The sequence below is a fragment of the Microtus oregoni genome, unplaced genomic scaffold, assembly GCF_018167655.1.
Source record: "Microtus oregoni isolate MIOR12 unplaced genomic scaffold, Mior012 000071F_ref0000514, whole genome shotgun sequence".
Lineage (NCBI taxonomy): Eukaryota > Metazoa > Chordata > Mammalia > Rodentia > Cricetidae > Microtus > Microtus oregoni.
In genome coordinates, this window is record NW_024543978.1 from 185,183 (window position 1) to 200,885 (window position 15,703).

Below are 15,703 nucleotides of genomic sequence, written 5' to 3' on the forward strand. Positions count from 1 at the left end.
CTACTTTTTTTTTTAAAGATTTATTTATTTATTGTGTATACAACATTCTGCCTCCATGTATGCCCACACGCCAGAAGAGGGCGCCAGATCTCATTACAGATGGTTGTGAGCCACCATGTGGTTGCTGGGAATTGAACTCAAGACCTCTGGAAGAGCAGCTAGTGCTCTTAACCACTGAGCCATCTCTCCAGCCCGAGATCTACTTTTTTAAACATAAATATAAACATATATCTATTCATTCCTTTATTTTTAAGCTTTTTAAAATTATATGTGTGAGTTCACATGCATCATGTGCAAACAGTAGCCCTTGGAAGGCATCATAAACTCTGAAACTGGAGTCACAGGCAGTTATAACCATGTGGGTGCTGAAATCAAACCTAGGTCCTCTGCAAAAGCAACAAGTGCTCTTAATTATTGGGCCATCTCTCCAGACCTTCCTTCGTTCATTCAGTTTTTTATCACTGCTCTTCCAAATAATGTTTCATTCTTCCCTGACACCTATATAAAAACCCGTCTGTGATAGTATGGTCATTCTAGAATGCACATCCAAACTTTTGACATTGCAATACAATGCTATCATCTATACAATTCACCCTTGAGAACACACAAGCTATAAAAGAAAAGTCACAAAAACTTTTACAATTTTTTTAAAAATATTTATTTATTTATTATGTATATAATAGTCTATCTGTATGTATGTTTGTAGGCCAGAAGAGGGCACCAGACCTCATTAAGATGGTTGTGAGCCATCATGTGGTTGCTGGGAATTGAACTCAGAACCTTTGGAAGAGCAGGCAATGCTCTTAACCACTGAGCCATCTCTCCAGCCCCCTACAATGTTTTGTTTTGTTTTGTTTTGTTTTGTTTTGTTTTTTGGTTTTTCGAGACAGGGTTTCTCTGTGGTTTTGGAGCCTGTCCTGGAACTAGCTCTTGTAGACCAGGCTGGTCTCGAACTCACAGAGATCCGCCTACCTCTGCCTCCCGAGTGCTGGGATTAAAGGCATGCGCCACCACCGCCCGGCTCCCTACAATGTTTTAAATAAGTTTAAAGTTTTATGTTTGATCACATTCTTAGCTATCCTCATTTGCATATGGCTTGTGGGCTTTAAGCTGGACACACCTGCAAATCTAAAGCAATCCTACAGTCTCACTGTCATGGGTTCAATTCTGTAATTCTATGGTTTCTACTCCCATTACAATGCCAACTGCTGCCAAGCATGCACCTATATAGCCTTAAGGGGTGTGCCCTAGGATTGGTTGACTGATGGTTCTGCATGTTTCTCGGGTTACCTCTTTGGGAGACTGTTAAAGTAGTAATGGAGGCCTGTTAAGAAAATGTTCTTGGTCTAGAGAATAGAATCTCTGGGCCCGAGTACAGACAATATTCCAATGCAGCTAGGTCAATCTCCTGACCAAGAGACCACCACTAGGAAGGTGAGCTCACCTTAAATCATGCTAATGAAATAGATAGAATAATTAATTCTTTGTACTTGGGCTTAACCATGGCTTCTGAGTCAACTATTGCTAAACAGGTACTTCCTTACTATGACAGTTTTTTAGTCCAGGATAAGACAGAAAAAGAAACCCAACATCTTAATGATCTTGAAAAAAAAAAAAAGTTTAAAAACAAGAGGAGAGATTTGTAGGAAATATTTAACATGAGTCTTTTCTACCAAATAATATAAAACGTGTGTTTAGGGCAAAGAATTCAAATCTTTTTATATTCTCCACCTTTTAAGATTTTAATGCAGCTTCCTGTCGCGGCCGCCATCGGAGAGGAGCAGCCACGGCCCTGCGCTACCCCACGGCCGCCTCAACAAGGGCCACAAGGGGACGAAGAACGTAAGCCAGCCGAGGCACAGCCGGCGGCGCGGGCGCCTCACAAAGCACACCAAGTTCGTGCGGGACATGATCCGGGAGGTGTGCGGCTTCGCGCCCTACGAGCAGCGCGCCGTGGGGCAGCTCAAGGTGTCCAAGGACAAGCGCGCGCTCAAGTTCATCAAGAAGCAGGTGGGCACGCACACACGCGCCAAGAGGAAGCAGGTGGAGCTGAGCAACGTGCTGGCCGCCATAAGGAAGGCGGTGGCCAAGAAGGACTGATCCCCTCCCCATTCTCAATAAACGTTGCTGTGGCGGAAAAAAAAAAAAAAAAAGATTTTAATGCAAATGTTTTTAACTCACACACACACACACACACACACACATACACACACACACACACACACAGAGTAAAACCTTTATTTGCACAAAGGCCCCCTGTTGCAGTCCAGAAAATTGATAGCCTGGAGCAATGACTTTTCTTCCCCTTAGTGAGTCATTTTCCCTTTCTTAGCTTCCTGGGTCAATTCTTTAAGACTAGCCAGTCCATTAAGACTATGTGGTCAGACCCCAACCAATGGGGAAAAAAAAAACACAGTCACCACCTAAATTAGAATAAAAACCAAGTGCATGTCCTGTCTTGGTGTGTTCAGTCTTCCAAGCACATCTCTTCATCAAGAATAAAGTTTTATATCTATGTGGTTCATCAGCCCATTTACTGATTGGATCATTTTAATTTCGAGGTGTTTAATTTCTGAAGTTCTTTCTATATTCTAGGTATTAATAATCACCTGACTATGTGTAGGTTTTTTTTTCCCCCATAAAAAAAAAAAAGAATAAAGTTTTGCTTTGTCCAGAGACTTTAAAGTAATGGTCTCTTTCTTTGTGACTGAATTTATTTCTAATAGTACCCACCTGCATGTCTACAAGCACAGGTACCCTTGGCGAGCCAGAGACTTGAAGATACCTACCCATTCCCTGACCACCTTGCCAGTGCTGTCAGCACTGCCCCGACAACTGCCCCCAACTAGAAATAGGATGCAACCCTCCACCTCTACACCTGACTCTACACCAGCTAAGCTGACTAACCTTTAGTGTACATAAAGATCCCCAGAGGCATTCCCTTAGGCCAGGTGCAGCGAAACTCTCCTCAGTGCTTCAGTGAAAAGGTGAAACCCTGAAAACTCGGGACTAGGTAAAGGTGAGAACAACCCCCGGCCTCTGACCATTCCCTGGTGTCTACCTCGGCTCTGGGCCAGGGTGGGTCGGAGATACCCTCCACCACTCCCACCCCCCACCCCCTCCACCCACCTCCACCCCCTGGCTATGCTCATTCCCTCCCACCTTTCCTCTTTAGGAGCCTCTTTAGGTAGGGGAGGGTGGGAAGACAGTAAGCACTTACATTAATTAAACAATCCTAGCAGGGAGAGTAAATGCTGAGGCCCAGTGGGAGCAATATGCTTCTTTGAATTAGCACTAAGTCACACTAGAAGCTTAAAAGCCAGGTTAAGAGCAGGGACTGGTTGCCTACACAAGCACACATGGGGATGGGGGGCACACAGCCAGCAGCTTTGTTTTACCACTCAGGTGACCTGAGACCCTTGCCTTCTTTTTGTTGGACTTGAAGCTGCCCACAGCCTCATGACTCAGAACTGATGTCACTGCTAGTTTCTGCCAGGACAGCAGGGCCCGAGAAGTTAAGTGACATCATTATCTGTCACCAGACGCCTTTCCACATAGGCTATGCAACAAATACACCCCTTAAAAGTGCCCCCCAAGCACAGCTCGCTCTCCTACTTCTCTTGCCTCCCTTCCTCTCATCTCTTTCCCGTTTCTCTGCCTCTCTCACGCCTCCACTCCAACATGGTCTTTCACTCTTTCCTTCTTGGCCTCTATTGTGAGTGGCAGGTTTGCTTAGTGGCATACCCTGGCAGAGACCACTGAAAGGTACCCATTTCGCCTTTCTTTTTTTATCCTTTCAGTCACCTTAAACTCTGGTCTCCCTGTCCCACTCAGTCCCTTTAAAAGAATCCGGAAAAGACCCCTGTTCCCTGTTAAGTTGGGAGCGTGGGCCCCAGCCCCTCACATCTATCCCAGCCAAGAGTTATATTGGTCTGGACTCCAAATCCCAGCAGGCCAGGTCCTCAGGACCACTCCCACAGAGTATTTAAATGAACTCCCAAAAGAGGAACACGTGGTCTCTTTTCTCGGCCTCCCTGTTACCCCTCGGGGCCACCCGAGAGTGCAGAACTCCCATTAAACATGGATATTTCTTAATTTGGCTTGTTTTGATTTGGCTTGATTGGGAATTTTGTGTCGGCAGAGAGCTCACATTCGGAAATATTCCTAACACTCCCCACTTCTGCCCCAAAGAACTTCTGGCCTGAAACCCTGACAAGGAAGTCTCCTCCCAGAGTTCCCTAAGGACTCTCAACCTCTATGTACAGAGGAAATTCCTTTTTTCTTTTATTTTTTATTTTATGTGCATTGGTGTGAGGTTGTCAGATCCCCTGGAACTGGAGTTACAGACAGTTGTGAGCTGCCATGTGGATGCTGAGAACTGAACCTGGGTCCTCTGAAAGAGCAATCAGTGCTCTTAACCTCTAAACCATCTCTCCAGCCCCAGGAAACTCTTATGACAGACATAGGACCACATAATCCTGGTCCTATCAGTCTCCATACCCAGGGGAAGCCAGTTGTCAACTCTGCTTATAGCTTTATTCCTACAAATTGATGAATAACCAGGACCCAAGGACCAGCAGAAGTCCCTACCCAAAAAGACCTGCCCTCTTGGCCCTGAGCTCACAAGACTGGTCCATTTGCATATAGTGTCTTCCTGAGCAGCAGGATCCTGACTTAGTAGAGACTTGTGGTCAGCTCAGAACCTCCACTCACAAAAGGGCCACCCTGCTCGCTGGCTTTATAAGCAATCTTTCTCAGCTTCCTTCAGGAAGCTTTCTTAAGAAAATGGAGTTCTATTTTTGTAGTGAAGCTAACTCAGAGTTGCTTGCGTGTGCCTGGAGTGAAGTCTCTATTTACCCACTTAGAGAAACAGGCAACATGTATCACATGTGCTCAGGTATACCTGCACTGTAACAGAACAGACTAAAAATTATAGAGAAAATAAAAATAAATTTATAAAGGAGAGATGCGTCTCAGGAAGCAATAACTTTCCTCATCTGAGTATTGATATCAAAGTAAACACTGCCCTCTCCCATTCACCTTTCTGGGTTAGTTATCATTTGCAAACTAATCCTTTACAATTGGTGCTCCAATTTCCTGGGGATAACTGTCCTTTACCTATTAGTATGCTAATAGGGATGCAAGATGTCTCTGGAGATGAAAAATTTGAGAGAAAAGTCAGAGCAAGTCTCAGCCCTTGAGGAAACTTCCACAGGCAAGAAAGTACTTTTTAAGTAAGAAAATTTTCTACCCACTGCCCCATAGAAACCCCAGAGACCATATGACCTCCAAAAATTAGGAATACTTTTCTATGGGGCATATGGTCTCTACTCCATATCCTCAAGCACAGGAAATAAAACTATCTTCTCCACCAATTTCTGTCTGTTTGTTTGTTTCAGTAAAGGTAGAGAGTAGTAGGACCTCCATTTGAGCTTTCCTGTTGCTGTCTGCTGCTACGTCTGTTCCCAGCCGGAAGCACACCTTCCTCTTCCCCCTGACCTGGGAAGACAATGTGACCAGTTCTTCTCCTAGTCACACATGTGAAAAACAGGAGGGGAACACACTGGTGAGTGAACTTGGCTGTGAAAGAGGGAGGCACCCTTGGGGATAGCCACTCAGCTGACTCCGGTTTGCTAGAGCTCACCACAACAGGGCATCTCCACAGAAGACTCCAAACCCTTGTCACCTTCAATGTTCTGGTGGCAAAATCATTTACCAAGTGGTATTTATACAGACTTTTGTCCCCACACACAGCCCAGCAAAGAGGAAAGCCTCCTTCCCCAGTGGCTCCCCAGAGCTACCCAGAAAGAACAAGGATTCCTTCTTACTAAGAATCTGTTGGAACTAGCTTTGTCCTTCTCCCTAGACCCCTTGGAAGTCTGGAAAGGGGCTTACTCTGTCAAATCCCCACACTCTGTCTGGCTTCTGGTCCCAATGAGAACCTAACCTCACCTTAGTACCCAAATCTCACTGTTGTTTCTATCACAGCTGGTCAAGGAACTTGGCTGGACTACAATGTAGCCACAGTGCCCTCTGGTGGAAAGAGTCCAAAGCAGCTGATGAGCCCTGACTTTTCTGAGACTCCTTGAGGCCTACCTGCCCTTCACATAACCCTAAGACGCAGACTGTGCGGTTCCCTTTGCTCAGACAATGAGACTCAGATTCAGAGAAACTAGACTTAAGCAAGCTCAGAGGTAAACAGAAACAGGAGTGAGGCTGGGTTGAGCAGAATGGGGAAGGAATGGGGAAGGCACATTCATCTTCTCTGATGGCCAGAGTCACGTCAGGAACATGCAATCTCCTAGGGACTATAACTTCATCAGGGAAGGAATTTTTTTCCTTGATGCTGAATTTCTGTTTGAAACCAGTGTGTTTGTTAAGAACTCTTTGTGAGGGGCTGGAGAGATAGCTCAGAGGTTAAGAGCACTGGCTGCTCTTCTAGAGGTCCTGAGTTCAATTCCCAGTAACCACATAGTGGCCCACAACCATCTGTAATGAGTCTGGTGCCCTCTTCTGATATGCAAGCATACAAGCAGGCAGAACACTGTATACATAATAAATAAATCTTAAAAAAAAAAGAATTCTTTGTGAGTTGTGTATGGTGATGTATGCCTTGAATGCCAACACTTGGGAGGCAGTGGATCTCTGTGAGTTTGAGGCCAGCCTGATCTACAGAGGGAGTTCTAGGACAGCTAGGGATGTTACACAGAGAAACCCTGTCTTGAAAAACCAACAACAACAAAAACTATTTGTGTGCCTGCACACACACACACACACACACACACACACACACACATATTCACATTTTGAAGTCCTATCTCCCAATGTGGTGGTGTTAAGAGGTGACTCTGCTGTAGGTCGTGAGGTTGGAGCTCCATGACTTCATTATCACTATTAATGGGATATGTGCAGCTCTCAAGTCATCTTTCTAAAAAGTAAGGATACAGTGAGAACACACTCTCATGGAATCCAGCCCACCATCCCTTCATGGACTGTAGCTTTCAGTCCCGTGAGAAATAAATGTCTATTGCTTATAAACTGTTACACTACAAAAGCCCAAGCTGACAGTTTCCATCATTAGAACTTGTATAAAACCAGTCCTTAACCCACCAGCCCTGTACTGGAAGCAAGGACTTTTGTACATAGAATCCTGTTCAAATTGAGGCAAAGAAAAGCCTGTAGGCCTGGAAGGAAAACATCTGCCCCTGAGGATAGGGAAAAGAGTTGTCATTGTTTTGGGAGAAGGGAAGGCAGTAGCCTCTGCAACTCAGGGTCTAGTTTCCCTCCCATAATCAAGGGCAGAACAGGCTTAAGAATCCACTAGCCTGGTCCTACAGCCCCTCTCAATACAGGTAAACTCCCAGGAAGTTACTCTTACGTATCTAGAGTCAGCAACATTATTCTGTGGACAGCACAGGTCACTGGTTAGGTGTTTATTTATGGCACTCCTCCACAATTCCAGAGGCAGGCTCAGGGCTGGCTACATGCATGGAAATGACACTTGTTGCATGCTTAAATATGCGAAGATGTACAAATTCACAAAGTTTAAACCTTGGCAAGAAAACAGCATAATGAATAGTTCCCTCTCAAATATCACAGAAAGAGTCCTGGCCTCCCCATTAAGATCGTTAAGGCCAAGGTCTCTCTGAGACAGGAACTAGCCCAGGCTCTGCATGTGTGAAGCCACCTAACCAAGGTTTCAGCAGAAGACCAAAGTTTATCTGAGGTTGCTAGCATTTTGGTAGCTGATCCACAAAAAGAGCATCTACAAAACCTCTTATTCTCTGAACCATCAAATAGGTCTCCAAGGTATAGACTCTTCTTCCAATGTCTGCAAAACTCTGATGGTCCTCGCAGATTGTCTCAAATGAGTTATTTTAGGGCTTCAGTTCTCACATCAACTCTTCAATTGATGCCAACTTTGAATTTGGCAGCAAGCTCAGGCCTTACTCAAATATGCCCCCAGGCCTATAAATGAAGCAGGTGGTCGCTGTAGGTTCAGGACAGAACACATCCAGACCCTTTCCAGGCTACAAGTATGCTTCTAGCAGTACAGCTGCTGACCTCTGCTGTCAAAAGAGAGACTTCCAGAGAGCTGAGGGAGGCTGTGGGGAGCAGTTAAGACCTGTACATGCTGCCTCCACGTTGTGTGCAGCCTACAGAGGCCACACAGCAGCTTTCTTCTGGTGACTTGCCACACACCTAGAAGTAGGGATTGCCAAGCCGTCTGTGGTAAAAGAGTTCACAAAGCTTTTGGAGAGGAAGGGTCATAGGGAAGTTCTGGGTGTTGTCCCCTATTGGACTCTTGCTGGAAAAGTGCCTCATGTTGGAGTCACAATCAGATAGAACAGGAAGTGGCAGAGACAGAGGCAGTGCCAAGTCCCCTTCACAGACTTATGTTACAGTATGGAAAAAATCTTCAAAGAGCAGCCATCCAAGAAACCACTGGTGCCCACCCACCCCAGGTAATCTGGCTGAATCAGTGGAGCCAGAACGAACCAGAAAATGATCCAAGGCAGCTCCAAGCTTAGGGCCAGTCTCAATTTTTTTTTAAATAAAAAAAAATGCTGTCCACTGCAGCACCAGGCAACACCAAGTATTTTCAGTGGTCCTACGGAAATACTTAAAGGCTGGGGGCAATAGCATACAGCGTATGACTGCATGGTCACTGAAATACCTCAGGCTGAGCTCACCCAGAGCCAGAGCAGCAGCGAGAGGCCAGAGAAGAGTCACGTGAAGCATGAATACCTATGTAGGTTCTCCAGGCATGTCCACTGTGTTCTAGATATTCCCGTACAGCGTCCTTTGGTCCTCTCTGGTCTCACACCAGAGTGGGGAGCCTATTCTGACAGAAGTCATAGAGGCCACCTTGACACTTTGACCTGTCCCATGGTGTTATAAGGTCTTCCTCTAGGTTTCTAAGCACCCTGAGCAAAAAAAAAAAAAAAAAAAAAGCCATTCAAGGCCCCAGATGCTCAAGGATCAGGGTCAACCTAGAGAGCAGTGACCTGTGTAAGTTCCGTGTTGGGTGTAGATGGGCTCTGTGGGCTGACAGGCACCATGGGCAGGTCCACGCCTAGTCATGCCGGCCGTGGTACTGTCTCAGAAGTCTTGCAAGCAAAGCCCACATCTTTGGCGATGCTGCGCACACGATCAGAAACCTGCATCTCCCGGTGCAAGGCTGAAGCACAACAGAACTTTCTAAAGCAAGCCTTGAAGTTCTCATCCAGGAAAGCATAGAGAATGGGGTTGAGACAGCTGTTGACATAGCCCAGGGCTGTGCAGAAACGCAGGATGGCTACTGCAGTCTCACTGCCTGGCTGAACACCCAGCCCTTGTACCAGCACAAAGACTTGAACAGGCGTCCAGCAGCCCACAAACACAGCCACCACCACCAGCACCAGCCGTGTGATACGACGCAGGTTCCGGTCCTTCTCTCGAGAGCCTGAAAGCAGACGGACGCCCCGGAGCCGCCGAATCATGAGGCTGTAGCAGACAGAGATGATCAGCACAGGGATGATGAAGGAAAAAAGGAAGATGCAGATGGCAAACACAGGGCCCCAATAGTCCTGAGGGGCAGGGATCTCCACCAGGCATTCGATCTCTGTGGAAGAGAAATGGGGTCAGAAGGGCCACCAAGAACTATGGGGAACTGGTCAGAGAGGAGGACCATCCACTGACCTTCATCCTCCACTTGTGCTGAGCCCATGACGGCAACAGGAACACCAACCACAGAGGCCAGGGCCCATATGGCCACATTAACAGCCTGGGCTTTGCTGGACGTCCGAACATCAAGAGCACGAATTGGGTGGCAGATGGCCACGTAGCGGTCTACACTCATGGCGGTCAGGGTGAAAGTGCTGGTGAACATGTTGTAGTAATCAATAGCAATGACAGTCTTGCATAGTGCATTCCCAAATGGCCAGAAGCCCAATAGGATATCTGTGCCCTGGAAGGGCAGTGTCAGCAAGACCAGGGTATCAGCCAGTGCCAGATTAAATATATAAATGTTGGTAGCTGTCTTCATCTTGGTATGCCTGTGGAGGACAGGGAGAAGAAATATTCCACTTGGCCACTTTGGTCAGACTTGGCAGCAAAAGGGCCACCATGAGGATCACTATCTTTGAATCTCTCAACTTCAAAGTCTCAAAGCAAGCTTGTTAAATGGCAGATCATGCACTACACCCAAGGTCCACTAAGCCTGGGACAAACAAAACAAGCTCCTCATGTGATCTTGACATCTACAAAAAGGTTTCAAATCTTAAAGAAAGGACTATCCTGGAAAATTTAGGGCATGGAGGAGCAAGCACTTGAGTGCATGTCTAACCTGAATGTGAGCTTTGTGGAGGGACTCAAGAGAGAAAGATTCTGTCTTCTCTCCTGAGTCCCTCTTAACATTCCTCTCAGAGGTTTTCCAGGGCACCACCTGGAAAGTTCACCAAAGGTCTTTCAAGTGCACCATGTTGTCTAGCAATGAAAACGGGAAATGGTGGGCCAGCCACATGGCTGTCGGTAAAGGCACTTATTGCTGATTCCTACAATCTGAGTTCATCTCCAGGACACATGTGGTAGAAGGAGAAGACCAACTCCTTCATCTGACCTACACATCCGGACAGACACACACATACACATAAATAAATGCAGCAATTTTTAAATTCTAAAAAAGGAAACGGGAAATGGTGACAAGAACAGGAGAGATACTAATTAGGTTTGATTGTATTCAAGTACCTGGAACATTGTAAGTAATAAATATTAATGGAATGAATTAATGTTTACAACAGTGGTAGGGAAGGGTGGTTATAGGGCTAATGGTGATAAAAATGATGGCAGTGGTTACAGTTGTGATGGTGGTATGGTAGTGGTTACAGTAGTGATGGTGGTATGGTAGTGGTTACAGTTGCGATGGTGGTATGGTAGTGGTTACAGTTGTGATGGTGGTATGGTAGTGGTTACAGTAGTGATGGTGGTATGGTAGTGGTTACAGTAGTGATGGTGGTATGGTAGTGGTTACAGTAGTGATGGTGGTATGGTAGTGGATACAGTTTCGATGGTGGTATGGTTGTTACAGTTGTGATGGTGGTATGGTAGTGGTTACAGTAGTGATGGTGGTATGGTAGTGGATACAGTTGTGATGGTGGTATGGTAGTGGTTACAGTTTCGATGGTGGTATGGTTGTTACAGTTGTGATGGTGGTATGGTAGTGGTTACAGTTGTGATGGTGGTATGGTAGTGGTTACAGTTGTGATGGTGGTATGGTTGTTACAGTTGTGATGATGGTATGGTAGTGGTTACAGTAGCGATGGTGGTATGGTAGTGGTTACAGTTGCGATGGTGGTATGGTAGTGGTTACAGTTGTGATGGTGGTATGGTAGTGGTTACAGTTGTGATGGTGGTATGGTAGTGGTTACAGTAGTGATGGTGGTATGGTAGTGGTTACAGTTGTGATGGTGGTATGGTAGTGGTTACAGTTGTGATGGTGGTATGGTAGTGGTTACAGTTGCGATGGTGGTATGGTAGTGGTTACAGTTGTGATGGTGGTATGGTAGTGGTTACAGTTGTGATGGTGGTATGGTAGTGGTTACAGTTGCGATGGTGGTATGGTAGTGGTTACAGTAGTGATGGTGGTATGGTAGTGGTTACAGTTGTGATGGTGGTATGGTAGTGGTTACAGTTGCGATGGTGGTATGGTAGTGGTTACAGTTGCGATGGTGGTATGGTAGTGGTTACAGTTGTGATGGTGGTATGGTAGTGGTTACAGTAGTGATGGTGGTATGGTAGTGGTTACAGTTGTGATGATGGTATGGTAGTGGTTACAGTAGTGATGGTAGTATGGTAGTGGTTACAGTTGCGATGGTGGTATGGTAGTGGTTACAGTTGCGATGGTGGTATGGTAGTGGTTACAGTAGTGATGGTGGTATGGTAGTGGTTACAGTTGTGATGGTGGTATGGTAGTGATAACACTAAAGATGACAGGAGTCCTTGTCAGTTTAGCTGCTATTGGGGAACCTGGGATTAAGTTCTGTTTCTTAGCAATTAAGCCCAGAGACCTTAATTACAATAAATAACAATGTCAATAATAATGGTAGATATCCAAGGCAAGCTCCTCACATAGATTTTATCTCATTTGAGGTCTACAAAAATGCTATTTTGATCCCTACTGTAAGGGGAAGGGAACTGAGGCTCAGAGGAGCTAAGTAGCTTTCATAAGAACTGCTAAAACGCAGAACGGGCCTTAGACCAGGCTTTTCCGACTCCTGGCATACACCCAATTCAAACATACTGTGTGCTATTTCCTGAGCCCGTGTGGGCACAACAGCTCCTGAGAATAGTTCTCTGGAGACGCTAGTGCATAAGATGGCCTTCCTTATCTACTCTAATGCCGTAAATGGCTCCAAGAGTTTTAATGTCCCAAATACAAAGGAGAAATGTAGGAGAGAACAAGAGGGTTGATGACAAGGGGGTGGACACGGCTCACAAACTGCCCCAGGTTGCTGCACTTCTTGCCACAGACACATCGTCTATCCATGAAGAGACACGTGAGTCATAGCAGTTTCCCACAAGGGTCCCCTACTGGAAGTCAATACTGGGAAGGCTTTTCTTACTTCACTGTCTAATCACACATCACATACATACACTCGTGTGTGCACTTGCACATACATATGGCTATATGATCCACCTTTCCCATTTAACAAATAGAGAAAACAAGGCCAATGGTGAACAGGGTTTGTTCAGAAATACTAAGAGGATGGTGATGAGGCAGAGTATTGACGCTGTTCTTGCCCTGCCTCCACCAACACTGATAGCACCAAGGGGGCCATAACTTCTTTCTTCAGAGCCACCTCTTTGTGAAAGAGGAAATCTATCAGTGAAGAACCTGACTCTAGTTATATACTATTAAAGTACCTCCCATGTCTTCCCAATGCTCAAAAAATTTGGTGTCCCCAGACTGGCATTCAAGTCCTCACCTGCTGTTTCCAGTCCTCCTCAATGCCCTCCCAGCTGGAAATAAAACCCAGAGACCATCATCACCACGGCACATTTACCCGTGGCACACCCCTTGTGTAGCCTTCTTGTCCACAGAGCTGTATCTATGCCGCCCTATGTCCCTCGCTGTGGCCTGCCTCAGTCACCCAGTACGGCTGCCTTCTTTTTAATCCTCCAAATTTTCCCATTTCTGAGCACCAATAGAGGGTGGGCTCAGACAAAACCATCCACCATTAACAGGGATCCCAAGAGCCAAAGAACAAGGGCTTCAGGCCCAGCACCAGCCCCTCTGCCTCTCTTTGAGAAATCCTAGGATCCTGTGTAGCCATGAGGTCATTCACACAGACAGCATGGCACAGACTTTTCTGCAGCTCCGAGCCTCCAGGTGGTGACACCTAGTCTGGGACAGATAGGGGCAGAACAGGAGTTGAACATCAGGGTTGATCCTACCCCCTGAACAGAGAGGAAAGAAATCTGATGGAGCAAGCAAAAAATCCATACTTGCTCAGATTAATCCAGGACAGCCTCCTGCCTCAGGTTCCCCCTCCACAAATTAGTGGGGCCCAGCCTACCTGAGGATGACATACATGACGAGGCAGTTCCCCAGCAGCCCCCCGATGCACACAGCCAAGTAGAGCCCCACGATGGTGACCTTGAGTCCAAGGGGCAGGAAGGCGCTGTGGCTAGAATTGAGCAGCAGGTGGTGGGGTACAGTCTCATTTAGGAGAGACAGGTTGCCTTGAAAGTGGCTGCCATACAAGACCTCCCAGAATGGGGCAGGGAAGAGGGACTCCATGCTGCCACCCTGCAAATTCACTCAGTATAGTTCCTGGAACAGGGTACAGAAACAAGTGACCACGGTGCTAGACACAGTCCACTGAGGCCCTAGAATACAGCACAACCAGCCTAACAGGCACATGGAACACCTCCATGGACATCCACAAACACTAGGCACACACGTAGATACAAGGACAAGGACAAAGGCATGCACATGGGCACAGGATGACACACACAGAGTTATGGGAGCACATACATGTAGCCACAAGGTTAATTCATGTTAGGGTTACAGACTCATATAGAAGCTACGTGGGCGTAGATACACAAGCACGCATGTACACCCACAGAGACTCAGGAGCACACAGCCATCTGAAAACAAAAATACCCAAACTATCCAAAAGCACACTGGAGCACAAAAGACACGGGATTTAGCCAGAAATGCCTAGGGCTCAGGCATTTCACATAGCCTCTTCCCAGCCCCCAGTCCCCAGTCCGGAGTCCCTCTTACCTCCAACAGCACACACGACCTCTTCAGAAGCGGGGCCAAAACAGACCCTAATGCTTGTCAGAAACGCAGGAAGGCAGGAAGAAGACAGGAGCACAGTGTACTGAGCAAAGCTTCTCCCTCCAGCATGGGATCTGCTCAGGCTGCGAATGGCTCCTTGCTTCTAGCTCCTGCTCCGAAGATAAGATATTGACTAGATGCAGCAGCCAGTGCGGCAGCCAGAAGGAGGGGGAGGGGCCGAGGCTGCGGCTGAGAGAGGGAGGGGCTGTGCAGGTTGGAGAAGGCAGCCAAGAAAGGGAAGATCACCAGACCAGAGCTTCCAAAACTCCAGACCAGGTAGAAACAGACAAAAGATTACAGCACACAAGAAGTGATGGACCCACCCACCCAAGGCAGACACACTCAGGAGCTGAGACACAATGGGGACATCTATAACACAAAAATAAAGACATGAACAGGAACTCAGACACACATACACACACAGCCTTAGACACAACGACACACTCAGAGATGTACACAGAGAAGCAGATGTGAGGCTCCAACACACACAAATGTTGTTTTGTTTTGTGTGTGTGTGCATACATGTGTGTGAAGTGTGTGTGTGTGTGTGTGTGTGTGTGTGTGTGTGTGTGTGTGGCTGGTTTTTTGTTTGGTTGGCTGGTTGGTTGGTTTGGTTTTTTGTTTGGTTTTGGTTTTCTGAGACAGGCTTTCTCCATGTAGCCCTGGCTGTCCTGGAACTCACTTCGTAAACCAGGCTAGCTGAGAACTCAGAGATCTGCCTGCTTCTGCCTCCCAAGAGCTGGGAGTAAAGATGTGCACCACCACTACCACCCAGCATAAATGTTGTTTTGTACAGACTAGTCCAGACCAGATTTTGCTGGCTTTCCTGCCTAAAGCTGTCCTCAGTCAGATGTCCAGTGTGGAAGAGCACTGAAGCAATAGACAGCATCCTGACCCAACTAATTCTCCAGTAAACAAGAGGTTGTCTGGACTGAGGACCAGTCCTGTCTTGCTTGTGTGCTGCTTATACCTAATGTATACCAAGCCCAAGACAAAATTGAGCTCATGAACCCCCATTACACGTGGCCATGGCCACCCACATTACCCTCATGACACCTCTGAGGTCTGAAACTGCCTGTCGATATAGCAGGAACAAGAGGAAGTCAGATCTGCTGGTCACTTGAAGCCAACAACACAACTGAGCCCCAGACATGAATCTTGATATACACAGAGCTGGCAAGCTTCTAGGGACTATGTTCCTTGCCAGAACAGGGGTCACAGTCTGCTGAGATAAAAGCCATAAGTCAAGGTCATGTGGGCTAGGGACCGTATGCTGAGTTTCTAGCCATCATCAAATCATAGGCTTGTTTTTCCTGTCTGCGCTGAATGAAAGCCAGACCTCCCACATACAGCCAGACCCTGCTCCTTCACCAAGGA

The 15,703-nt window shown here is 46.7% G+C and overlaps 1 protein-coding gene and 1 pseudogene across 1 annotated transcript; one reads left to right on the top strand and one right to left on the bottom strand.

Annotated features, from left to right (window-relative positions):
- LOC121440786 overlaps positions 1-2,125 on the top strand; it is an 18,103-nt pseudogene extending 15,978 nt beyond the window's left edge.
- Positions 2,068-14,551, bottom strand: Oprl1 (opioid related nociceptin receptor 1). Its single transcript, XM_041641756.1, has 5 exons — positions 14,270-14,551; positions 13,557-13,813; positions 9,682-10,037; positions 7,379-9,604; positions 2,068-2,127 (listed from the first exon to the last, which is right to left on the bottom strand). Exons 2-4 carry the CDS (start codon positions 13,778-13,780, stop codon positions 9,081-9,083), a joined length of 1,104 nt encoding a protein of 367 aa, XP_041497690.1. The 5' UTR covers positions 13,781-13,813; positions 14,270-14,551; the 3' UTR covers positions 2,068-2,127; positions 7,379-9,080.
- Positions 14,552-15,703: the final 1,152 nt, after the last annotated feature.

Coding starts and splice junctions, on each gene's coding strand:
- Oprl1 (XM_041641756.1), bottom strand. CDS start 13,780: ATGGAGTCCCTCTTCCCTGCCCCATTCTGGGAGGTCTTGTATGGCAGC. Junction 10,038..13,556: donor GTCATGTATGTCATCCTCAG/GTAGGCTGGGCC, acceptor TGTCCTCCACAG/GCATACCAAGATGAAGACAG. Junction 9,605..9,681: donor AGCACAAGTGGAGGATGAAG/GTCAGTGGATGG, acceptor TCTCTTCCACAG/AGATCGAATGCCTGGTGGAG.